This window comes from Magnolia sinica, chromosome 7, assembly GCF_029962835.1.
Source record: "Magnolia sinica isolate HGM2019 chromosome 7, MsV1, whole genome shotgun sequence".
NCBI classification, from domain to species: Eukaryota; Viridiplantae; Streptophyta; class Magnoliopsida; order Magnoliales; family Magnoliaceae; genus Magnolia; species Magnolia sinica.
In genome coordinates this window covers 3,421,571-3,446,326 of record NC_080579.1, presented here as the reverse complement: position 1 = coordinate 3,446,326, position 24,756 = coordinate 3,421,571, and the positions used below count along the sequence as shown (strand labels likewise).

The 24,756-nt window shown below is 41.7% G+C and overlaps 2 protein-coding genes across 3 annotated transcripts; both read left to right on the top strand.

The window, feature by feature from the left end:
* Positions 1-3,867: 3,867 nt before the first annotated feature.
* LOC131251887 (putative glucan endo-1,3-beta-glucosidase GVI) lies at positions 3,868-5,038 on the top strand. The gene is made up of 2 exons (XM_058252881.1): positions 3,868-3,903; positions 4,013-5,038. The coding sequence occupies exons 1-2, from the start codon at positions 3,868-3,870 to the stop codon at positions 5,036-5,038; spliced, it is 1,062 nt and encodes a 353-aa protein (XP_058108864.1).
* Positions 5,039-9,189: 4,151 nt separating this feature from the next.
* LOC131250865 (probable U3 small nucleolar RNA-associated protein 11) lies at positions 9,190-24,039 on the top strand. Of its 2 annotated transcripts, XM_058251236.1 has the most exons (10): positions 9,259-9,339; positions 9,587-9,639; positions 10,272-10,453; positions 10,543-10,633; positions 11,104-11,195; positions 11,470-11,563; positions 11,664-11,743; positions 21,344-21,424; positions 23,071-23,170; positions 23,617-24,039. In XM_058251236.1, the coding sequence occupies exons 3-10, from the start codon at positions 10,398-10,400 to the stop codon at positions 23,707-23,709; spliced, it is 687 nt and encodes a 228-aa protein (XP_058107219.1). In that variant the 5' UTR covers positions 9,259-9,339; positions 9,587-9,639; positions 10,272-10,397; the 3' UTR covers positions 23,710-24,039. The 2 variants fall into 2 exon arrangements, with proteins under 2 accessions (XP_058107220.1, XP_058107219.1); XM_058251237.1 differs by lacking the exon at positions 9,587-9,639 and having other exon boundaries at positions 9,190-9,339.
* Positions 24,040-24,756: the final 717 nt, after the last annotated feature.

Sequence of the window (24,756 nt, the reverse complement as noted above, 5' to 3'; positions counted from 1 at the left end):
CATATACACATCAACGTGTAGCCCCTCAAAATATCACTGCTGGCGTCCCTCCACCGGTTCCCAGAAAATAGTATACTTTCGAGGAAAGATCGACATCTTCTGCATGGGCGTCTATAGATGGCAAAGATATTTGTGCCTCGCCATGATGCATTTGTTTTATCCACACCGTCCATCCATTTTCTCATATTACTTGAAGTCATGACCCCAAAAATGAGGCTGATCCAAAGCTCAAGTGAACCTCACCAAAAGAAACAGTGGGAACAATGATGCTCGGTGTTGACATCTTCCTAGGGCCCACCATGATGTTTATTTTCCATCTAACCTATTCATAAAGTGATATAGACATGGATGAAGAAGGGAAAATGCAAATACCAGCTTGATCTAAAACTTATGTGAAACCCATTAAGTTTTTGAAGGTAGGCCTTCAATTTCCACTTTTTCTTGTGGTGTGGTCCACTTGAACGTTGGATCTATCTCAGTTTTGGGATCAATTTGAAAATATATATGGACGGCGTGGATAAAACATATAAATCATGTTGGGACTGATTTTAAGTCCCTTGATCTAACATTGGGTGATCCACTTGATGATGGAAGTGGATTTCAAATTAACACTATAGCAGCCCCATCTGAATGACCAACCTTTATGACTTGAAATCACTCATCCTTGGTGGTATTCATCCATGTAACCGAGTGGTGCCGACAGCGCAGATAACCGCCCTCCTATTTTTACAGGCCCATCATGATGTGTAAGTAAGATTCACTCCAATCATTAGATGCGTAATTCCGTAATAGGTTTAGAGTAAAAAAAAACATGTTAACCTTTGATTCAATTCAACCACAACAATGGAAACAGTGGGAGAGACGTCCGCCCTTGATTGTTACCATGCTCAACATGCTTGCATGTGAAATCCACTCCAACCATTAAGATGTCACACTAAAAATCTATGCCTAATGTCCAAAAATTAAGGGCTTATGTGATTCAGGTGGGCCAAACCAATTAAGGGCCTGTTTGGCTGGACCGATCCCACGGTATTAGGAGGGATGGGATCACGATATCCCAGGATATGCATGACGAGCCAAACAGACCCAGTGAACTTGTCCTGATGGTTGAGGTGGATTTCACACTAAAAATTTATGCCTAATGTCCAAAAATAGTTTGGAGAGTTCTAATATGGGGGTGACTCACCTAATGGTTGAGGTGGATTTCACTTTAACACTATAGTGGACCACTACCACTGGCTACGGTTCCTCTTGTAATAACTTTTCTGTCTTGGTATTAAATAGCATTAACGGGTCCTTGAATTAATACTAGTTGGACCAAAACGCAATTTGTAACAATTATTTTCTATGGCGTGACTTACTTGTGCCTTGGATCTGTATCATTTTTGGCTCATACCCTAAAATGAAATGTAAAAATGAATGAAGGGCGTACATAAAACATATAAATTACCGTGGGCTCCACAGACCTGCCACAAGTGTTTTTCAGCCAATCAAAACCAGCCACGTCAGTAGCTGACTCATAAAACGTTGGATTTCTCGCTGATCTTACCGAGATAATTTGTCTAGGTGTGGACCACCAAATCACGTTAATCAATAGATCGAATATACAATTCATGTAAATCGAATCAGAGAAATGGCCCATTCCTCTCGGAGCACTAAAGCACGTTATAGTGCTCCCACTTGTTTTGGGGCACTTAAACCTTCCAATCCATTGATCTAGACGGTTCATTACATCTATCAGATGTTTCAGGTCCTACTGTCCAAAAATTACACTGATCAGACGATCCAATCCATCTTTGATTTGGCCTCATTTTCCATACCATGGTTTTTCCAAGCCATGGATTGGACGGTTAAGATGTCCTAACAAAAGGGAATCATAAGCAATCGATGATTGGCTCTAATAAATAGATGGTTGAAATTATTGATTGGAACTATTTCATGTTATCAATCTTGACCGTTCATATTAAAGTACAATGATCAAACGGTCAATATTTGTCGGATTAGTGCAATATCTGCATGCTAGGTCATGAAATGTGTATTGGACATAATGAACAGTCTAGATCAATGGATTGGACTGTCTAAGTGTCCCAATGTAATTAGGAGCACTATAACTTATAATGCTCTCATTACTCATTGAATCAAACGGAGATCTTTTTAATCAATAAAAACCGTATTTCTTAATCATCACAGTCCAGCAAAAATATCCATTTGGATTAAGGGAGCGGAGAGGTGAGACCTTGGACTCACCCAAGACAGTGCGGCCCTTACTGTGGGGCCCACCTAGATATATTTATTCTATATCCACGCCGTCCATCCGTTTTTCCAGATCATTTTAGGGCACTATCCCAAGAATAAAGCAGATCAAATTATCAGGTGGACTATGCCATAAGAAACAGTGGTGATTGAACGGTTGATCATTAAAAACTTCTTAGGGCATATATTAATGTTTTTGTAGTGTTTATTTGCCATCTAATATTTTGATAAGGTCACATAAGCCTGGATGAAGGAAGAAAAACAAATATCAGCTTGATCCAGAACTTTTATGGCCCATTAATGGTCAATCACCACTTTTTCCTATGGTATGGTCCACCTAATAATTGGATCTGCTTCATTTTGATAATATTTCTATAAATTGATATAGAAAAACGGATGGACGGCGTGGATATAAAATAAATACATCAAGGTGGGCCGATGGTAAGGGCCGCACCGTCTTGGGTGAGTCCAGGGTCTCACCTAATTCGCTCTCTAGGATTAAGTGATAGGATAACATAAAGAAGAATTACACGATGACGTGGCCTGCATCTTTGCATAAATACACATGGGTTTTCAATTTTTACAAGTGGGGCCCATTGTTCAGCAATCCAACCATTGATCAATGGATTCCCACCGTAAATCTCCCACATTGCAATCGTGCCAAGACCCCCAACTCCCAATACTAGGACCCTTTCTGGGTGAATCTGGACCGTCGTTATTTCCATCTTCTTAACCGTCCATTTGTATGCCTTAATAAAAATATTAAAATTTTCCCATTAAGAAGAGCTTTGGACCATAGTCCATTCACGGTTGGAAAAAGCATGCCAATGGTCTGGATTATGCAGCCATGGGCCATACGTGTGAGAATTGAAAACATGTGTGTAGTGTACAGAGATATGGGCCACGTACCATTAAGAGATTAGGATTGCCATAAAAAATAAATAAAAAGAAAGTCTGTTTTTCTTCCTAAGATAGGATTTTATTTTATTTTTCATTTTTGCAATTATAAAAAGCCCATTTCATTTCATGTCGTTTTCATCACATCGAGAATTTTTGAAGAAGAATTCGAGGTAGGTTTCTTGTAGAGTTGTAGTCTTATTTTCAAATTGCTTATCTACCACTCCACCATGCATGCACCACTTTTCCCGCCAATGTTTCATGTATGCAAGACATCCCAGCCGTCCAAAAGGTGGGGTCCACAAAAAAAGGGGTTGATCTTCTCATCAGGTAGGCCACATCAGGTTATTGGCTGCACCAGGTGGTCTTCATGATGGGACCAGTTTTTATTTTTCAAATCTAGTATGTACTAATCATGTGGCACATTAGAGGGGATAGAGGGGTTTTCTGCATGATCCAAGCCATTGATCAGGTGGGGACCGCTTATAACATCAACTGGCTCAAAAATCAGTCCAGTCCACCATCAGCTGAGTATACACGTTGGTTTGTATACAACTGCTTGAGGAGTGGACCAACCGAATATCTGGCCAAGGCCATGATCACTGCGGACCCTACTAGATGAATGGTCCTGATTTCGTGTATGTGCCCCCACAATGGTACGATTGGTGCATTGATTTGCTAATTGTTGAAAAACCAGGCTATTGAAAAGATAGAAAGATGGAGGAGTTTGTTTCCATGAAAGGTTTTATTTTCGTTTGTGTTGTAGCCTTTGCAGTTGTGGGGCCCAAACTCAACACCTTAGCAGGTAATCTCCATCTTTTCTTGTTTTTTTTTCAAGTATGGTTTTCTATTTACATGTTAGCATTGGTGTGGTGGGCCATCCCATCGATGGATCATCTCATCCATTCATTATCAATATATCATTTGTTGGGTTTGGGTTAATGCAGTGGCACAAAGTGTAGGTGTGAATTATGGAATGTTGGGTGACAACCTTCCAACCCCAGATAAGGTGGTGGAACTTCTCAAGTCTAGAAAAATCAAGATGGTTCGCCTTTTCGACCCAAATCCCGGCGCACTCAAAGCTCTAGAAGGTTCTGGAATTGACGTCATCCTCGGTGTCCGTAACGAAGATCTCCAAAAGCTCGGGAGCGATTCGACCTTTGCGGCCACTTGGGTAAGCACCAATGTGGTTCCCCATGCCAATGCAGTCCATTTTCGATATGTATCCGCCGGCAATGAGGTAATTCCCAGTGGTCTAGCTGTTAATGTGCTCCCAGCCATAAAGAACATTGCAACCGCCGTGAAAGCTGCCAATCTGCCAATCCCTGTCAGCACTACTGTAGGTACCCAAGTACTTGGGGCGTCCTTTCCTCCATCCAGCGGTTCATTTTCGGAAGAGGTGGGCCCCATCATGGCCCCCATCGTAGCTTATCTAGAGGCCAACAGGGTTCCACTACTAGTAAATGTGTATCCATATTTTGCTTATGCAGCTGACCCTAAGAATGTAGGGTTGGATTATGCACTCTTCAATGCTACAAAGCCCGTCGTGATCGATGGGACCTGCAAGTATTTCAACCTATTTGATGCCATGATCGACGCGGTGTACTCGGCACTTGAGAAGGTGGGTGGGCCATCGGTGGAGATCGTGGTCTCAGAGACCGGATGGCCGTCGAGGGGGAACGGCAACATGGCGACAATCCCAAATGCGATGACCTACAACAACAATCTGATCACACACTTGAATGGGACACCAAAGAGGCCAGGAAAGGAGATAGAGACATACATATTTGCAATTTTCAATGAGGATGAAAAACCAGTTGGGACTGAGCAGAACTTTGGCCTATATTATCCAAATATGACTGAGGTCTACCATGTTGATTTTCCTTGATTTTATTTATTTATTTATTTCATGTTTGGGATTTTTAGATCTCAGGTTTAATATATGTTACAAGCTTACAAGATCTAGTAAATGCAAATATATATATGTATATATATATATATATATATATATATATATATATTTCCTTTGTTAGCAATGAGTCGACATGATGACCAATTAATACTAGTGTGGTTATGTTAATTTATTTTTATTTTTATTGAGAAATTATATATGACATCAACCAATACATTTGGTACATTGGCACATGTTGAGTACCTGGAAATGAGGGGCACTTGAAGATGGGTTGTGGCATGTGTTATGAATGTTGCATATTAACATGTGTATGGTACTTTAAGATGGATGATGGCAGCACAAGTGGTGGGTGTGTGGGCATGCATATGTGAGTGTCAGTGTGCTGAAAAAGACAAGATTTTTTCAGATTGAGAAGGTTTTCAACGTAAAATCGGTGGTATTTTTCTTATTATGTTCTCTAATTTTCTTTTTGTCTTATACTTGTTATTATGTTTATTTGTGGTTTTGTAGATTAATTTGCATAATAATGCATCTTATGCAATTATAGAAATTTACAAGCGATTAAGCGGAGAAAAAAGTTCCTATTCTTCTGAAAAATCTGCATCCTAAATTTTGCATATGTAATCATTATGGTGTGGTCCACCTTTTCTAGAGATAAAATGTTCTATGTAATTAAGGGAAAATAAGGCATCTCTTTTCTAATGGGAACATTTCTCTTTCAGAGCATTAGCATCTAATTTAACTTGGAAGTTGACTGAAATGTTAGTTTGACACGGTCGTCTTATAATGGTAGATCTTTCTCTACACAGATGACATGCTATGATGTCAATCGACGTGATGCTTCACATCTTTAGGTGTAACGTACCACCAAAATCACACTAATTAAACAAGCCATACCATTGAATTTAGCAGCTATCAAATGAATGGTTCACAATAAACTAACTATTATAAAAGACAAAATCAAATGGATTGGATCATCCTATTATTTTGATTACTAGGACTCAGCCCATTAAAAAAAATAAAATAAAAATCACAAGCGGAGTACTTAATTGTTGTCCATATATTTGGGCACGAAGTGCCAAATCCAACGATGCAGATGTAGCCATATGGTATGCATGAGGTTTCTACATCATGCACTAGGTATACGGATGCCAGCTCATCAATAACTAAGTTTCTAAGAGTCATGCCACTAGAGTGGCCCATAAATAAGATCAAGAAATCATTAATATTATGTCAATATTGAGATATGATCGATAACTGATTGCTTTGATAAGACTACTTTAATATGGATGAAGGAGAAACAAAAAACAAATATAAGCCAGGCAATCAATCTCTACTGTTCCCTATGGTTTGGTCCACTTGAGATTGGGATCTTCATTTTTAGGCTCATTCTTAAATTGATATGAAAAATTGGATGGATGACAAGAATATAGAATATGTGTCATCCTTAAATTTTGTAAATGGGCAGTGTGAATAAAACACACACACACACACATATATATATATATATATATAATGGTGGGCCCACAGAACTTTTCCACCAGCCAGCTTGGGTGGTATCGCGGTCACCACTCAATCCCGTCGGTTTCAATGGTGGGTGGTGTTTCCCTCCCTACAGTTTGCTGTGGCATGTCCGACTTGAACGCTGATTAGGTGCGACCCCAGATCCAGGCAGGTAGGTGCGGCCCTGACCGTGGGCCCACCTCAATGCACGGGTGGATTTAGATGTGGCATAGAAACCATAGCTGCCCGCCCAGCGGATGGGAATTGCCTGTTGACACTGTCAGTAACCAGTAGCTATAGTATGCTACTGTGCATCCATTGTTCCGTATATTTTTAGTGCATGAGCCCCAAAATGAGGCATATTCAAATCTAATGTGGACCACAACATGGAAAATATTGGTATTGAACTCTCACCGTTAAAAACTTGGAGCCATAAAAGTTTTGGACGAAGCTGATATTTGTTTTTTTCCTACATCTAGGTCCGTGTGGCCTAATCAGCAGGTTGGATGACAAATAAACATTACAATGAGCTCTAGGAAGTTTAAATGGTGAGCACTTAATCACTACTAATTTTTTGTGGTAGGGTCCGGTTAAGATTTGGATTGTCTCATGTTTTGGTTCATGTCTTAAAATGATATGAAAATAAAATAAAAATAAAATGCATGGGTAAAAGGCATGTTGGGGCCCACAAAGCACTGTCCAAATTGAGTAAGCTCAGTTAACTCACTTGACTCGACTCAAAAAAGCTCAATTTGACTCGCTGAATTTTTGAGTTCAAAAAAATTTAGAGTCGAGCTATACCATGCTTGACTCAACTTGGCTCGGAACTTGACTCAAAGTTGACTCGGTTTGAATTGATTCAACTTTGATCGATTTTGGTAATATAAATGTTTTGTAAATATTTATATATTTAAATCAATTATATATTATATTATATATATTAAAAATTCTAAAACATAAACTCAAATTTGACTTGTTGGCTCAAACTCAAACTCGACTTGAAAGATCAAGCTTAAACTCGGACCGAATTGGCCTGAGTTGCTGACTGAGATGAGCCAAGCTAGCTAGGTATGCTTGAAGACCGAGCTGAGCAGAGATCGAACTGGGGTAGCCTGTTGGTTGAGCCGAGCCGAGCCGAGCTAGGCCAAGCTCAACTCAGTTAAGCTCATGTACTGGTAGCGTCGTAGGTAGAGGTGTATACGAACCGAGCTAGCTTGGTTAGCTAGCTCGACTCGACTGAAAAAAGCTCAATTCAACTTGGTTTGAAGCTGAGTTCGAGTCGAGTTGAGCTGATTTTTTGAGCTCAAAAATGAGTTTGAGCTCATCCCAGCTTGATTCGACTCGGATCGAACCCAGCTTGAATCGAACTTGGATGAAACTAGTTCGGTGACTTGGTTACTTTGATATTAATGTTGCTTACCAAGTATTTGATGAAATGATTCAAAGAAGTGTGGCTGGTGGCAAGGAAGGTATGTATATGAAACTAACACTCTTTTTTTCTTGATTTTTATATTGCTTAGAAGGTGTTTGATAAAAATACCTTTAAAAAACCATTGTTTATGTCTCAAATACAGTGAAATTTTGAAGGTGCAGTCTAGGTGTTTGTGAAAATGCTGCAATGACGAACTTAGCTCGATCTTGGCTCAAACCGGCCTGAGCTGCTGATCGAAGCAAGTTGAGCTTGCCAGTCAAGCTTGAGGACCGAGTTGAGCCGAGTTCGAGCTGAGATCACCTAGTGGTCGAGCCTAGTTCGACTCGGTTCGACTCGATGTACACCCCTAGTCGTAGGCCATCCGTGTCCCCACTTGGCGCTTTGTTGCACTCGCTCTCTTTAGGGGTCTTAATGGGCCGTTAGGCCTGGGCATGAAAAAATAAAATTTAAATAGGATTGACCTGGCGGCCCAACTTGAAACAATTCAAAATCGAGGCCAAGACCTACCGACGCCGGCTCATTGACAGCCATAGCCCTCTTGTGTAGGGGTGTCAATGGGCTGGGATCGAGCCCGAAAAATTAGAATTTGGAATAGGCGGAAAACAATTCAAAATCCGGGTCAAGGCTACCCCAGACCCGGCCCATTGACAGCCCTACTCTCGCGGGAAATTCGCGTCTGGTACATATGCGCGCAGCTTCGGTGGATAGCTGGATCCACAGAGGTCAGTGGATCCGTGGGGCACACCATAATAATATAGTTATATCCTCTCCGTCCATCTGTTTCTCCAGTTCATTTTAGGACATCAACCAAAAAATTACAGTGGATCCAAATTCAACCAAAAAAATACAGCAGATCCAAATCTCAGGTGGATCACATCAAAGGAAATAGCGGCGAATGACCAGTTAAATATTTTTTGGGCCACAAAAGTTCTGGATCAATCTGATAGTTATGTGATCCCTTCATCCAGGTTATTATGACCTTATCAACGGGTTAGATGCAAAATAAGCATTCTGGTGGCGCCCTTGAAAGTTTTAACGGTGGGTATTGAGTCACCGCTGTTTCCTGTGGTGTGGTGCACCTGATATTTGGATCTGCTGCATTTTGGGCTCATGCCCTATGAGCCAGAAAAACGAATAGCCAGCGTGGATATAAGACATTCATCACGGTGGCCCCACAGCAAGCCGAGCCGCCTGTATACATGCCACGTGTAAGATCAATGGTCACCACCATTTTGTAGACGGTGGTAGAATATCACCAGAGTTTTTGTCCCAGGGTTTTTTATTTTCTTCGTCTCTCGCGGCAGTGGCGAAGGGCTTCTAAAGCAGTCACCACATTTTTACGGTACTCTCTCTCTCCATCTCTAATGTTTTTCTCTTCCTCTTCTCGACTTTCAGGCGCGTTTGGTTGCACCAAGTATCGTGATATTGCTTGATTCATTAGTCTGATTTGGTGCATTATCTCATGAAATTTGTGCAACCAAACACACCCTTCTTCTTATTATTATTAAAGAAGAACACAGCTGATTTGATTGACAAACTGGAGCGAATCTGTTCAATCTAACCATTGAATTTTGCGCGTATCGAACTAGGAATTCATTCGAATGAGCTGATTCGCAGTTTGGGGGTGGTTTGGGCGGACTAGGTAATCTTTCCGTGGTTTATTTATTTATTTATTGGTTTTATTTATTTGTGGCGAGTTTGGTTGCACTAAATATCTTGATTAATCAGTCTAATTTGGTAGGATATGGTATGTGATAGAGTCTAATGGCGGAACGGTATTCAAGTGGCCGACCCCAATTAGTCAAGATAAAGCTTAGATGATGATTATGATGATGATGGTGAATCAGTCCAATTTGGTGGAAATATCATGAAATTTCATGATATTTGGTGCAACCAAACGCACCCTTATTTATTTTTGGTGGGCTGAATCATGGAGACACCTTTTAAAAATTTACATTTTAAAGCGTAGGCATATACCTAAAAGGCTCCAAGGATCACCAAAATTTCGGAGAAATATAGCTTCTTCTTCTTTTTTTTTGGTTTTTGTTTTAAAAAATTTTAAATTTTATTTTTAATACTGTCATACGGAGACTAACATATTGCAGATTATGAATCAATTTGTTTGTTTATTTGTCTTTTCTTTGAAATGTAAGAAATGCAATTGAAATATTTTCTCATAAGTTCTCTCTCACGCGACACTTACACCTAGAACCTGTTCTTCTATCTCAAACCTGTGGAAGCTAAGATCTTTGTATTGCTTATTGAAATTTGAAGCAAATTAGAGGGGTGGAAAAGGTTCAATCAGGAGGAAGTACTTATCAAATACTGCCTTGCAAGTAACCCACTCAAATTTGTTGCTTGCTATTTGGAATTAGTACTTGCTTTCCCATCAAATTAAAGATGTCGTCCCTAAGAAATGCTGTCAACAGAAAGGCTCACAAGGAACGATCTCAACCGTAAGTGGCTGCTACTTTTTATCTAATGTCTCTCATTTCTCTTAACCATTTCCCCCCCTCATATTTGGTGGCATATGTTTTACCTATAGGCAATCGAGGAAGAAATTTGGGCTTCTTGAAAAGCATAAAGATTATGTGTTAAGAGCACAAGCATTCCACAAGAAGGAGGATGCATTACGGGTATGTCTTCAAGTGGCTCCTTTCTGCCAATTTATGTTATTGGATACTTACATCTTCATTCAAGAGAGCTTTATGGGTATGATTGGGGGTCCCCAGCTTCCAAGATCAGCACAATCCAGTACAGTAAAGATGCAAGTGGGATAGGTTTGAGACCTCATTCATATGTTACTTGAAATTTGAGGAAGGTAGGAAATTGGAATCCCACACACTGCAGGTTCCATTTCCGTGCCGCTCCATGTGCAAATTGTCCCTTGTTGGGCTCAAAAGTCCCGCCAACAACTCTTTTTGGTGATACTTCAAGATGTGATCATAATTTGTGATAGAGTGGAATGGTGGAAAAGGATTTGTGTAGCTGACCACAATTAGTTGGATAAGGCTTAGATTTTGATGGTGATGATGAATTTGAAAATTATAGTTCATTCTGCCTTAACAATGTCTTGTATATTCCGGTGTTTTGATTCTATTTGCAGAGACTTAAGGAGAAGGCTGCATTCAGGAACCCAGATGAGTTTTACTTCAAGATGATCAAAACAAGGACTGTAGATGGAATCCATAGACCTGAGTAAAATATAGACATCTTTTCATTTTCCTTTGTTTCAGTAACTTTGTAGCTATGCATGTGTTTTTTTTATATATAAAAATAAAATATTTTGGGAATTGTTATCGGCACCCACTTTCACAGAAAGTAACCCATCCTCCCACTTTTGGTTCTAGTACAAAGTTGTATGATCGTGTAACCAAAAGTGGAAAAGATGGTGTATTTATCAGTCAAAGTGGCCGTAAATAATGGGTCCATCTCCCTCCTTTGATCATACTAACTGATGACCTTTTTTTAGGAGTGAAGCTAACAAATACACTCAAGAGGAACTCATGCTGATGAAGACACAAGATATAGGATACGTCCTTCAGAAAGTTCAGAGTGAGAAGAAGGTAGATGAGTGTTGTCATGTAGGGATTTGAATGCAGTTCAGTACATGTTTTATCTTGTTTTTGATTAGTTCAGTTGACAAAGCTTCGTTGTTTGCTGCAGAAAATTGAAAGGCTAAGTTCCATGCTACATTCTCTTGATAATCAGCTACCAAATAAGCATGTTTATTATGCTGAAGACAGGTACGACCTTGCCAACAATTAGTATGCAACCTTGAGAAATAATATTTAGTTCCATGCGTGATGCAGGACATGGAAAATTAAATATGATATGCAAGATTGCAGGCTTAGATCACACCAATTCAGAAACAATCACACAACTTCCACATCCCACATGAAAATCCAAACATTCAATTAAAGGGGAATCTATGCTGGTCCAAGCCGACACAGGCTAGGACTGGACCAATAAAATTATAAACCAAACAATGTCAAAGGGAAATAAAATCAACTACTCATGCATAAAAATCAGTCCCTAATCCAAGGGATTCCCTAATTTCAATTCAAGGAACCCTAAGGTGATAAAAAGGGGTAAATCAATTAGGGATCATGTAATATAGGGTTAGGATTCATGAAAAAACGGCTATGAGAGGATAAAAGAAGATAAAAACCTGAACCAAAAGATGATCCCGCGTGTGGACAGCAACAATGGTCCAGATGGACGTGTGTGTGATCCCGGCCGCACGTGTGTGGGGCCCACTATTCAGAAAAAGGCCACCTTGGCCCTGGTCGGCCAGGGATGGACTCCAAAACCTCCAAATTTCAGCTCGATCCGATGTACGGTTTGTGCGTAGTGGTGGTGGTGTGCGGGCGTGCGTGTGCACGATGTCCTCATCAACTCTCCCCGGCTGCGAAGATTTCGCCACTGGCGAAATAAAACTCCTGAACCGCTCTAGGATGTCTGGATCAAGTCTCTGAAGCTCCTCCTCAGTGAGCCACGTGCTGTCCGAAGTTGGGCGTGACTTCCATTTAACTAGGTATTTCTGAAACCCGCCATCCGACGTGGAAATTATCTCATGGTCCAAGATATCCTCTATTTCCTCTCTGGGTGTGTGAAGGCTAGGTATGGAAGGCAGAGGCTGAGATGAAAGGTCGGGAAGAGGCCATGGATCAAAGGGTAAGGTTGGGACATCAGGATGGGTGGGCGAAGGGCTGGACAAAGTATCAGTGGGTCCCTGAAAAGCAACTAGATCCTCCACGTTGAATGTGGAACTAATTCCCATGGAAGGTGGAAGATCTACCTCATACGCATTGAGACCGTTTCGCTTTATAATTTTGAAGGGCCCAGCGCTACGCGCGTGTAACTTACGAATGGCCCCTGGAGGGTACCGCTCGGGCCTGATACGGACCATCACAGAGTCCCCAATATTGAACTCTTTGAAACGTCTATGTAGGTCTGCAGAAAGTTTGTAATGCTCATTACTAGTAGTGATCTTTCGCCTGATTTCTTGATGTAATGAATGTATGTGATGCGCAAAAGACTCTGCAGACTCTGATGGCCTATGAGACAATGACATGGGGATAAGATCAATAGGTTTCCTAGGCTTATAACCGAACGACTTCAAAAGGACTTAGACTGGTGGACCTATTGACAGAACTATTGTATGCAAACTCGTATGGGTAGTACGGCGTCCCATGTCCCGGTATGCTCCCCCACTAAACATCGAAGTAAACTCCCTAGGCTCCTATTAACCACCTCAGTCTGGCCATCGGTCTGAGGGTGGTAAGCAGAAGAAAACTGGAGCCTAGTATTCATCATGTGCCATAGTGTCTTCCAAAAGTAACTCATAAATCTCACGTCACGGTCAGACACTATGGTTTTTGGTAACTCATGCAGTTTGACAACCTCACTAAAGAATAGCTTGGCAACATGAGAAGCGTCGGAGGTCTTAGAACAAGGAATGAAGTGGGCCATTTTAGAGAAACGGTCCACGACAACGAATATGGAGTCATGCTTTCGAATAGTCTTTGGAAGTCCAAGCATGAAGTCCATACTGATGTCCTGCCAAGGGATGAATGGGACTGGCAAAGGTGTATATAATCCTGTATTCTGTTTCCTTTGCTTTGCCAGTTGACAAGTACGACATTGCCCTATAATTTTGGCCACGTCCCGCTTGAGGCTTGGCCAATGAAATCTATCCTCCACTAGGGCAATGGTCTTGTCACGACCGAAATGACCTGCAACCCCCCCTGAATGTAACTCCCAGATAAGAAAATCGCGAAGGGAGGTGCGTGGTATGCACAAGCGGTCACTCCTAAACAAATATCCGTCCAAAATCAAATACTCACTGTTAGCTCCTGATGGACTCTCTAATAAAGACGTATACACAACTCCAAAATCTGGACACTCAGAATATTCTTCTTTGATGCGCTCAAGGCCCGTAACTTCAACGTTCATGGAGTTGAGTAATGCGACTCGACGACTCAACGCGTCGGCAGGTTTATTCTCTACACCGGCCTTGTGCTTAAGCACAAAAGTATACTCTTGAAGGAATTGAACCCACTTAGCGTGCCTGGGGCTTAATTTCTTTTGAGAGTTTAAGTATTTTAAGGCCTCGTGATCTGAGAACAAGACGAATTCTTGCGGTAATAGGTAATGTCGCCAATGGCGTAGTGATTGCACTACCGCGTAGAATTCCTTGTCATAGGTGGAATATCTTTGCTTCGCCTCATTCAGTTTCTCACTAAAAAAGGCGACAGGGTGCCCTTCCTGGCTAAGTACTCCCCCTATGCCGACTCCTGACGCGTCACATGCGACTTCAAAAGCTTTTGAAAAATCTGGAAGTCGCGTGACTAGAGCTTTAGTCATCTTGACCTTTATCTCCCTGAAGGCCTTCGAGGCGGCCTTTGTCCATTGAAACTCTCCCTTTTTTATGCAGTCCGTGATGGGAGCCACAATGGAACTGAAGCCTCGAATGAACCGCCTATAAAAGGTGGCTAAGCCATGAAAGTTGCGCACCTCATGAATATTGCGGGGTTCAGGCCAATTAACGATGGCCTTGACCTTCTCGGGATCCGCCGATACGCCCTCAGCTGACACAATAAAACCTAAGAAGATCACACTACTAGACAAGAACGCGCACTTCTTTAGGTTGGCGTACAACTTCTCGGCCCTAAGGATCCCACAAACCTGCTTCAAATAGTTGAAGTGTTGCTCCTTAGTCATGCTATAAATCAAGATATCATCAAAGTATACGACCAAGAACTTCTCCATGAAGGGTCTCAACACTTGGGTCATCACACGCATGAAAGTGATTGGGGCATTAGTTAACCCAAAAGGCATAACTAGCCACTCATATAGCCCATCCTTCGTCTTGAAGGCCGTCTTCCACTCATCACCAGGGCGTATACGGATTTGGTGATACCCACTTTTGAGGTCGATTTTTGAGAAGATAGTAGCATTAGCCATCATATCTAGCATGTCATCAAGACGCGGTATGGGAAATCGATACTTGATTGTAATTTTGTTGATGGCCCTACTATCAACACACATCCTCCATGTGCCATCCTTCTTAGGTGTAAGAAGGGCGGGCACGGCACACGGACTCATGCTCTCTCGAATGAAACCCTTCTCTAGGAGTTCATCAATCTGCCTCTTCAACTCAGCGTGCTCCTTCGGGTTCATTCTGTAATGTGGGAGGTTTGGTAGAGTTGCCCCAGGGATTAAATCAATGGCATGTTGTATATCCCTTATAGGGGGAAGCTCATTCGGTAAATCATCAGGAAAAACATCACGAAACTCATGTACTACCTGAATGGCCTCAGTGGGTAACTCTACGCTAGTATCTGGTACACTCTCCCTAGTCACAAGGGCGTATATCATCGAGTCCGCCTCCGTCTCTCGCTCAAAGTCTTTGGCATTCAAAATATGGAGTGGTTTGGACTTGGACTTCGACTCCTTCACTTCTTTTGGGCCGCTCACACCACTCTGTGTGGTGAACTCTTTTCCAGTTGTATTCTTGGGTGGTAGAGGATTTAGCTTGACCTTCTTGCCCTCAAACCAGAATGTACACACATTTGAACGACCAAATATGGTAACATCCCTGTCATAGAGCCACGGCCTACCCAGAATGACATGGCCCACATCCATAGGAACAACATCACACCAAATTGTGTCTTTATAAGATCCGAACTGAATAGGGACAAGACAGCGGTGCGAGACTGGAATGGATGTTTCATCAACCCAGGAGACTCTATAGGGCTGAGGATGGGCTTCCAGCTTCAAGCCCAAACGACTCACAGTGCTAGTGGATGCCACGTTGGCACAACTACCACTATCCACGATCATCTTACAGCTCTTTTCTCCACATTTTACATAAGTGTAGAAGATCGTGTTGCGGCGTCAGTCATCAGTGCTCTTGGCTCGAGGTAAAGCGCAACGCACAATTGCGAGGGTCAAAGACTCTTGTGCTCCCTCTTCCTCATCACTAGGGGTTCCGACTGGCTCATATTCCTCCTCCTCACTATCACTCTCTGGGGGCACTACTTCTACTTGCCCATCAATAAGGAGTACTTTGGTGCCCTCTCTCGTGCCGCACTGGTGAGCAAAGTGACCAAACCCCTGACACCTAAAACACCTAGTGGCCCCACTTCCACGTGAACTAGACCCGACAATCTCTTTACCCTTATCATCCTTAGGTTTGGGCTGAACATTAGAGGAAGGTTTGTTTTGGAATCCCGTGTTAGGTCTAGCCCCAGAGGGGTTGGCCTTAGTACCAGATTCGCGAAAGTCAAACCGCCTTCCCACAGATGCTTTAAGGTATTGCTCGACATCTAACACTAGTTGGTACAACTGTTCGATAGTGTCTATGTCTTTGGCGAGCAATTCTCTCCTAATGTCAGGACGGAGGCCCATTTTAAAACGAGCAAGGGTGAGTACGGGGTCCTCATCAACCTCACAGCGGGTCGAGTACTCTTCGAATTTCTCAATATAGTCAGCAACACTCATGGAACCCTGTCGAAGAGACTGCCACTCCTCAATCAACCGCATGCGATAAGAGAAAGGGAGGTACTTCTCTTTCAACGTTTCTTTCATTTCTCCCCAATGGACTATTGGAAGTTCCCTCGCTCTTTCTTTTTTTCGCTCAACCGTCGCTCAAAACCTCTTTGCTTGACCCACAAGCTTCATCTTGGCGAATCGGACTCGTCGAGCATCCGACATATCATACCATTCAAAATAGTGGTCCATATCCGCCAACCAATCTAAAAAAGCTTTAGGGTCCAAGTGGCCATCAAAAGTAGGGGCATCTACCCTAACTCCCTTGAGGAGTTGTGCATCTGGGTCATATTGATCATGATGTCCCTCACGGGGTGGGTGCACAGGTACGCGCCCATGACCAACTCCTTGGCCGCCTCCATTCCTTGGTCTAACATCCCGACCAACTGCCTGAGATTGGGCATCCTCCCCAGTGGTGGGGTTTGCCCTGAAGGAGGCCTCTATTTCTTCGAGACGTTTATCTATGTGTTGTTCCAAATGCTTATTCAAGGACTCAACTTGCTGGGCTAACTTGGCCACTGTTTCTTGTAGTTGCTCCATGTTTAGTGTGGGGTGCAAACCGAAACCGCGACCCGTACGTGTGGGCATACACTGACTTGCTCAACCTAAGGACCTGCTATGACAACTATATGCGTCTAAAAACTAAATGACCCTACGAGACTCTATATGAAGGAGACTACACACTGTTACTAAAATTCATCTATATATGATGGACTGAATGCATGAAGGACTCAAACAAACCAAACCCTAAATATGTGGTGAATTCCCCTATAAGAACCCTAGGCTTTGATACCAAATTTGATGCAGGACATGGAAAATTAAATATGATATGCAAGATTGCAGGCTTAGATCACACCAATTCAGAAACAATCACACAACTTCCACATCCCACATGAAAATCCAAACATTCAATTAAAGGGGAATCTATGCTGGTCCAAGCCGACACAGGCTAGGACTGGACCAATAAAATTATAAACCAAACAATGTCAAAGGGAAATAAAATCAACTACTCATGCATAAAAATCAGTCCCTAATCCAAGGGATTCCCTAATTTCAATTCAAGGAACCCTAAGGTGATAAAAAGGGGTAAATCAATTAGGGATCATGTAATATAGGGTTAGGATTCATGAAAAAACGGCTATGAGAGGATAAAAGAAGATAAAAACCTGAACCAAAAGATGATCCCGCGTGTGGACAGCAACAATGGTCCAGATGGACGTGTGTGTGATCCCGGCCGCACGTGTGTGGGGCCCACTATTCAGAAAAAGGCCACCTTGGCCCTGGTCGGCCAGGGATGGACTCCAAAACCTCCAAATTTCAGCTCGATCCGATGTACGGTTTGTGCGTAGTGGTGGTGGTGTGCGGGCGTGCGTGTGCACGATGTCCTCATCAATGCGTAGATCACTGCTTAAAGCATCTGTATAATTCCTTTGAGAGCATTTTCTTTTTCTAATGATGTAGTGGTAAACAATAGGGCATAAAATTTTTGTGATGTATTTGTGAAACTTGAAGCTATTGTATTAATACTTGCAAGTTGTTGAAGATCAATCATTTAATACCATTGCATGCAGGGCATAATTGTATGCTACATGGTTCCTGTGCTTCGTATTGTTGTTTGAGGCATGGTCTAGTAGTCTGTGAACTACTGAAATGAATCTGCACTCCTACAAGCTGGGTGCCCTGTGCAAGTGGTTGGAACTGTTCAGGATGTAGGTCCCACCATGAATGTGTCATGAGAAAAGTATGGGCTGCCACAGGTGAACCAAGCCACTTAATTTTTGGGCAACCAAAAGCCTACAAAGGTCAACAGTTTACACTCAGGTCTGTTATTTGAATGGCCAGGATAACTTCTACGTGGAAAGTATATCTCCTCTACCGAGTTGTACCGTACATCTACAAGCCCCAACTAGTGGATTGCAATTCCACCTAAACAGTCAGCAAGGTAGACTACCTGCATTTTACCTAAGGGCATGGTTGGATTTGAAGAATCCTTCGTGTGGTATTGGAAATATCAATCATTATGTAATGATTATTTCCCAAGGCTCCATGCAAACATGGATTCCATTTTTAGGTGTCTTTTTGGATAACAAGTGCAAATATCATATTCCTCTCCCAATGGTCACCTCGTATCTTGTGCTTTAGAATGTAAACTACAGAGTATGGAAAAGGCTAATGATCGCGTAGTGGAGCACACCATTTTCCATGCTATCCAAACAACACAAATGGTCACAACAATGGAAAATCTTTTCCATTTCCCTGGATTTTCATGGTTTTCCTCGTATCCATACATGCCCTAAGGGATCATTTGGATATGCGGGATCTCTAGTTAAGAACTTGAGCCCCATGGAACTTGAGCCTTATTTGACTCTCAGGAGAGAATTGTATTCATTAAGTCTGTTATGGCCAACCTTTTGATGCCCTTCATGTCTCTATCAGAATGCCTAAGAAAATTGCTAGGAGAATTGAGAAGCTTCAAAGAGATTTTCTTGGTGAAGGGAAAGATGGAGGCAAGTCCCACTTTGTAAAGTGAGTGGAAGTTCAAAAGTTGAGGGATGGTCCGGATGGAGTTATAGGAGTGGGGAGAGTAAGAGAATAAGTTTGGGCTCGCTTAAGCTAGAGGTGTTGGAGATATAATGACGAACTAAATGCACTATGGTTGTCAACTATTTTTAGGATATGTGGAGAATCTGATGATGGTAGTTCTTGTGTGTTCCAATGAGGAATGGGGGCCTAGATGTTTGGAAAACAATCAACTCATTTAGAAGATGGTACTCTAAAGATAGTCTTCTATCGTTTCATTGGGTGATGTGCATCTTGACATATTGGTGGAAGAGTACCCAGCTCATTAGATGAGTTGGTAGAGAGTGTAGTGTGTGAGTTATCTAGGGTTCAATCCTTGGTAATGTTACCTTTATATTAAAAAAAGAAGAAGACATTGGTGGAAGAGAAGAAAGTAAGGAATTGGTTGAAGAATGTTCCTTTCTCCTCGATGCTTCTTATGAAATGCATGGTGGAGACACAAATCCCTCTCCATTGGTGAAGGCTTGGAAAGCTTCCGTGCCACCCATCCAAGTTTTCCTTTGGGCTGCTGATGCTAAAGGATCTTAACATTTGATAAGGAAGAGGAACATGACAAATTCCAAATGTGTGCTTTTTATGCAAGGGCGATGAAGAGGCTGTCAATCACCTCTCCATTCATTGTAAGTTGCAAGGCGGATTGGCATGGGTTTTTAACAGATCGTGTATGACTTGATGGGTGTGAGAAAAAGGGCCGTTTTCCACCTGTGGCTCTATTATGTGGGATATGATGCTGCTTGCAGTGTTACGGGGCATTTGCAAAGAAAGGAATGTGCGTATGGAAAAAAAATAAAAAATCTCACTTGGCTCCCAATGACAATTAGTGTCTTGTTAGTGTTGGGAATCTTTCAAGCGCTACAACTAAATCTGAAATGCTTCACTAGGATATTCAATGTTGAGGCACAGTCCAAATTATGTTTCAGCTTGGCATCTTGATGCAAATTGAACTGGGCTCAAGATTCATGGGCTAGGCCCAGGCCTATTAGGCCTAAGCCCAAGTCCCACAGTTGGCCCATCAATAAGGAGGCCCAAACCTCCTAAATAGGCTGATAGTTATGAAAAATCAATTAGCCAAATCTTTTTAAATTCATTCTTATCTCTTAAGCATTTTTTTTTTTTATAAAGAAAATAACTCTTTCCATTTTTGTAATAAGTTATTGGTTGTCAATGGCATTATGAACTCACCTTCTTTGTACGTCTAAGGAGCTTATTTAAGGGCTTTTCATGAGTAGTTTCAAGGCACCTTTGAATTGAATAAAACTTCTAGTTTGTTTCTTCTACTTTGTTTGAGGTTCTTGTGCTTAGATTTAAGGTGCTTACAGTTGGGTGGATTCTTTCCATTAGCTGGTTGCACCACACCTAAAGCATTTAGCTAATACATATTGCTAACCATCCTCTAAGCCCACCCCCTGGATAGCTTCCACTATGTTTGGTCCTCTGACCTAAATCCATCTAATAGTACTTGAGAGTAGTCCATAATCACATATTCAAGGGTATTGTTTGCAAAATGGAGGTGTGAGTGTGATTACATGGGATAATATATCTTTCCAATCTACCCAATTGTGCTGCCTTTTTTATTTTTCTTTTTTCTTTTTTCTTTTTTATTTTTTATTTTTTTAATCAATTTGCTAGGGGCCTCAAGCACCATGAAAATTTGAAAAAGAAAAAAAGGTAGTGGGTCTCTTTTGTTGGAGCCCACCGGAGACTCCAAGAAATTCTTTTAGAGAGCCATTAATGGCAATAAAAAACTGTTGCAGTCTGGAGTCCCAACGAACAGGATTTCAGCTGACCAAGTGATCAGTAAGTGACTAGGTCAAGTCAACTTGGGCAAGTCTTGGGTCAACCAGCTAGGTTTCCAAACTAGAGCCATGGCTCTTTAGAAACCATCCTTTGTACCATGTCTCCAACACTAGATCGAACTTCAAAATTTCAAGTATAAATTATATGAATATTTAGGTGAAGGTGAGGTTAGGATGTATATCCTGTTCAATGCATGGGTAATCATGGGTGTCACCATGAAAGAGGTGTATGCATCATGACTAGAATAAATTGAAAAGTATCAAGGATGGAGTATTGTCATATATTTGTGGGGCAAGGGACTTTCCATTTGTGAATTGCTATATCATATGAATGACTGCTGATTTATTCTATTTCTAAATTGATGTATGATAATGACTTCTTACGAAGGATTATTCTGTATTCTTTGCTTTCAGGGAAGAGGCTAAAGATATACAATCACAATTGCAAAGGGGAAAGTTACCTGCTTCTGAGGATATCCCGGAAAAAATCAAAAAGTAAGAAGCATTCCTTAAGTTTGGCAAGTAACATTTTTTGCTTTTGAACAAACAAATTGCTTGATTCCTTTCATATTTGAAAAGTAAGAACCTTATTTGGATAGGTGACTGTTGGAGAAACTACCCATGGTTTGTCACAACTCACAATCTCTAGAAAAAAGTAGAAACACTCTTATCCAATCCATCCCAATAAAGTGCACATAGGAAACACTTTTATCCAATCACATTCCCAATAACGTACATTATAGGACCACACTCAACTTGCCACCGAACCATGTGTTGATGCCTCACATGTACCTTATGTGTGCACCATGTGCCACGACACATCCTCAAGTGCCCGACATGTGCCCCATCAATCATTGATCACCTCACATTGTAAAATGTGCCATTCTGCACATACATGTGCCAATGTCCATCTTCAAGTGCCCCATATGTTCCACGCATGCCACTGTGAATCTTCAAGCACCCCACATTTGCTGCATGTCTGCAGGTGCCAATGTGTCAAATGTGTATTCTATTGCAAGGTGTTTGACAGAGAGTTGTCGTGACTCATGACAATAGAATAGCCTATCAAGATAGGCCTTAGCTGGAACAAATGTGTCTGGAATAGCCATGCGAACAGAACTTTGATGGTAACCAAATGGGCCCTAGAGGTTTGGTTCCCTCATTTGTATCATTATCAGTAAGCATTTAGGAGTTTTCTCATCAAATTTGTTGTTCATAGGTATGTAATTGGTTTAGAGAAACTGTAAGGACTTTGAGTTTCACTTCTTGAAGTTTTTGTGCATTCATCTATTCATAGATGTACGTGTGTGTATGGGTACATGAGCAGTTTTTCAATTTGATGGGAAACTGGAAGCAGGAAGACATGAAAAAAATATTAAATGTTGAAAGAGCTGGCACAGCTTGCAAGATTAGAGCTCTCATGTCCACAAGACAACATCCAAACTGATATAGAGTCATAGACTTTAAATTAGAGGAATTAAGCCCTTTTATATAAATACTAGCTACTGGTTAGTTTATGCATTGGGACTAAACACCATAAGAAAGTATCTCAATAGTATGGAATGGCAACAATTACAGAACTTACGAGGCTTAGGGACTGTTTGTGTGGGGAAGTTTTTTTTATTTATAAAAATCTAGAACCATTTGAATCTGGAACATAGGGTGCTTGGATTCTATGCAAAGTTCTGTCTGGAAGTGGCCAGACAGTGGCAAAGGTACCACTCTCCAATCCATTTCATCTTGTTTCCATTTCAAACAAATTGAAATGGGGTGGGGATATCCTATCTGATTTGATCCTGTAGGCCCCCTCCAAACATTTCTTTGGTACCTTAAAAAAACATGGCTCTAGTCTTTTCAATTGTTTCTTGGTGGGTATGCTGGCAATGGGATGAAATTTAGGCCAGCGTCAAATCAACTCAGTTTTGGCGGTCTGCAAACCAAGTCAACCCTAAAACACATTTATTCTGACCGAGTCTGAACAAGTTGGAAAGATTCTCTGGTGTGAGTTGTAATGGTTTTCGTATTTGGGCAAGTTGCACTCCGAAACTGAGTTTTGATTCGTTGATGTTGGCATTCAATCCGTGATGATAAAACTCGTGGCGTTTTGCCAATTTCATTCAACTTTGGTTCTTTCTGCACAGGAAAACGGCTTCTTCATACAGAGAGTTGGAGATTAGAAAGAAGAGAGTTAACCAGCTGGAAAAGCTGTACATGGACATGACCTTGCAGAAGGAACTACAGGTATTTAATTCTTAAAATTCATCCTCTTCCCTTTTTCCTAGGGGCACAGCTCAGGTGGGATGGGTTGGATTGAGGGTCAACCCCAACCTGAAGAGGATTGAACCTGCATACCTGACCCACCCCGAATTCCAACCTGAAACCAAGCCGATGTCCTCTATTCTTGACCCAACCCGACCTCAACCCAACCCAAACATGTGATTATTCCCAACCTGACCTAACCTGATACATATTTGCTCAACCTGAACCCAACCCAACCTAACCTGACACAAATTCACTCAACCTGAACCCAACCTGATGATAACCTTGACAACCCGATCCAAACTCGGTTGCTTCAATCGGATCTGGGTTTACAAGCCTTACTTCTACCTCTTTTCCTATTTCATTGATTATTTCCTGGATGGCTATTATCATGTAGTAATTGCATAACATGTATTTATCGGAAACAGAAAAAGGGTCAGAAGCGGAAGCTACGTGAAGACGAGCTTACATGCCCGACTACCAGACCCATCTATAAATGGCGTACAGAGCGGAAGCGGTGATTAGGTATGTAGATGCTTTTCTGAGTGTAAGTTCCAGACAGCTGTTTTTGTGCACTTGGAGAATTTGAAAACTGATGGATGTGGCAAGAAAAATCCGGCTGAATTGAAGAATGTGCTAAAACTGCATGCAGAATTCCGCTCTAGGTACTTGCTATCACTCAATCTTTTTGGAATTTCCAAGTAATTCCAAAAATTACATGTGTATTGATCTTTCGGAATTTCCAAGTAATTCTAAAAATTACATGTGTATGGTTATGGAAGAAACTTGAACAGCTGAGTTTTTTATGGGCGGGAAATTTTTTGGGTCTTTATTGAAAATTTATTCAAGTAGTTGACTTTTGTGTAACTTAGGAATCCAAGTTTGGAATGTGAATGCTGTTTTGTTTGAAATTGTGAATGTGTTTTCTTCATCCTCAAAATAGCTCAAGGGTGCAACTAGGACGGGTTCGGTCATGCCCAACCTGACCTCAAGAGGACCCAAGCTGCGACCTGACCTGACCCAATTCCAACCCTAGGCTCTCCACGCAAATCTGACCCGAAGTCCTCTATTATCGACCTAACCTGAAGTCCTCTATTCCTGACACCACCTGCTAAAACTGACCTGATACACATGATTATTTCCAACCCAACCTAATCCGACCTGAATTTGCTCAACCTGAATTCAAATCGAGTTGGCGCTTTTTCAACCCGAGCCCAAGTTGCTGCTCTAAGCTTAAGGCATAGTTCAAACTTAATAATAGAATCGCAGAAGCTAACTGCAAGGGTAGGACTCCCCCAAATGTGCTGTTGCAAGACCCAGAATTTTGAACTGGTGGACCACTCTGTTTCCCATGCCCCGAGAATCAGGTGCTATGGTCGTCTGGCGGTCCGCATTTTTGTGAAAATCTCATGGTTAGAAATGATTAATGACCAACAGGTGAGCAGCTGTTGGTGTTTGAATCAAATTGAGGTGTTCATGCATCACAGCTCTCGGCGGAAGAAGTCATACCGGGGATCCCCGCTTTGCCAGTTTTCTTATTCTGAATTCACACTACAGGTAGGTGGGTG

Coding starts and splice junctions, on each gene's coding strand:
- LOC131251887 (XM_058252881.1), top strand. CDS start 3,868: ATGGAGGAGTTTGTTTCCATGAAAGGTTTTATTTTC. Junction 3,904..4,012: donor CCATGAAAGGTTTTATTTTC/GTTTGTGTTGTA, acceptor TTTACATGTTAG/CATTGGTGTGGTGGGCCATC.
- LOC131250865 (XM_058251237.1), top strand. CDS start 10,398: ATGTCGTCCCTAAGAAATGCTGTCAACAGAAAGGCTCACAAGGAACGA. Junction 10,634..11,103: donor AGAAGGAGGATGCATTACGG/GTATGTCTTCAA, acceptor TTCTATTTGCAG/AGACTTAAGGAGAAGGCTGC. Junction 11,196..11,469: donor GATGGAATCCATAGACCTGA/GTAAAATATAGA, acceptor ACCTTTTTTTAG/GAGTGAAGCTAACAAATACA.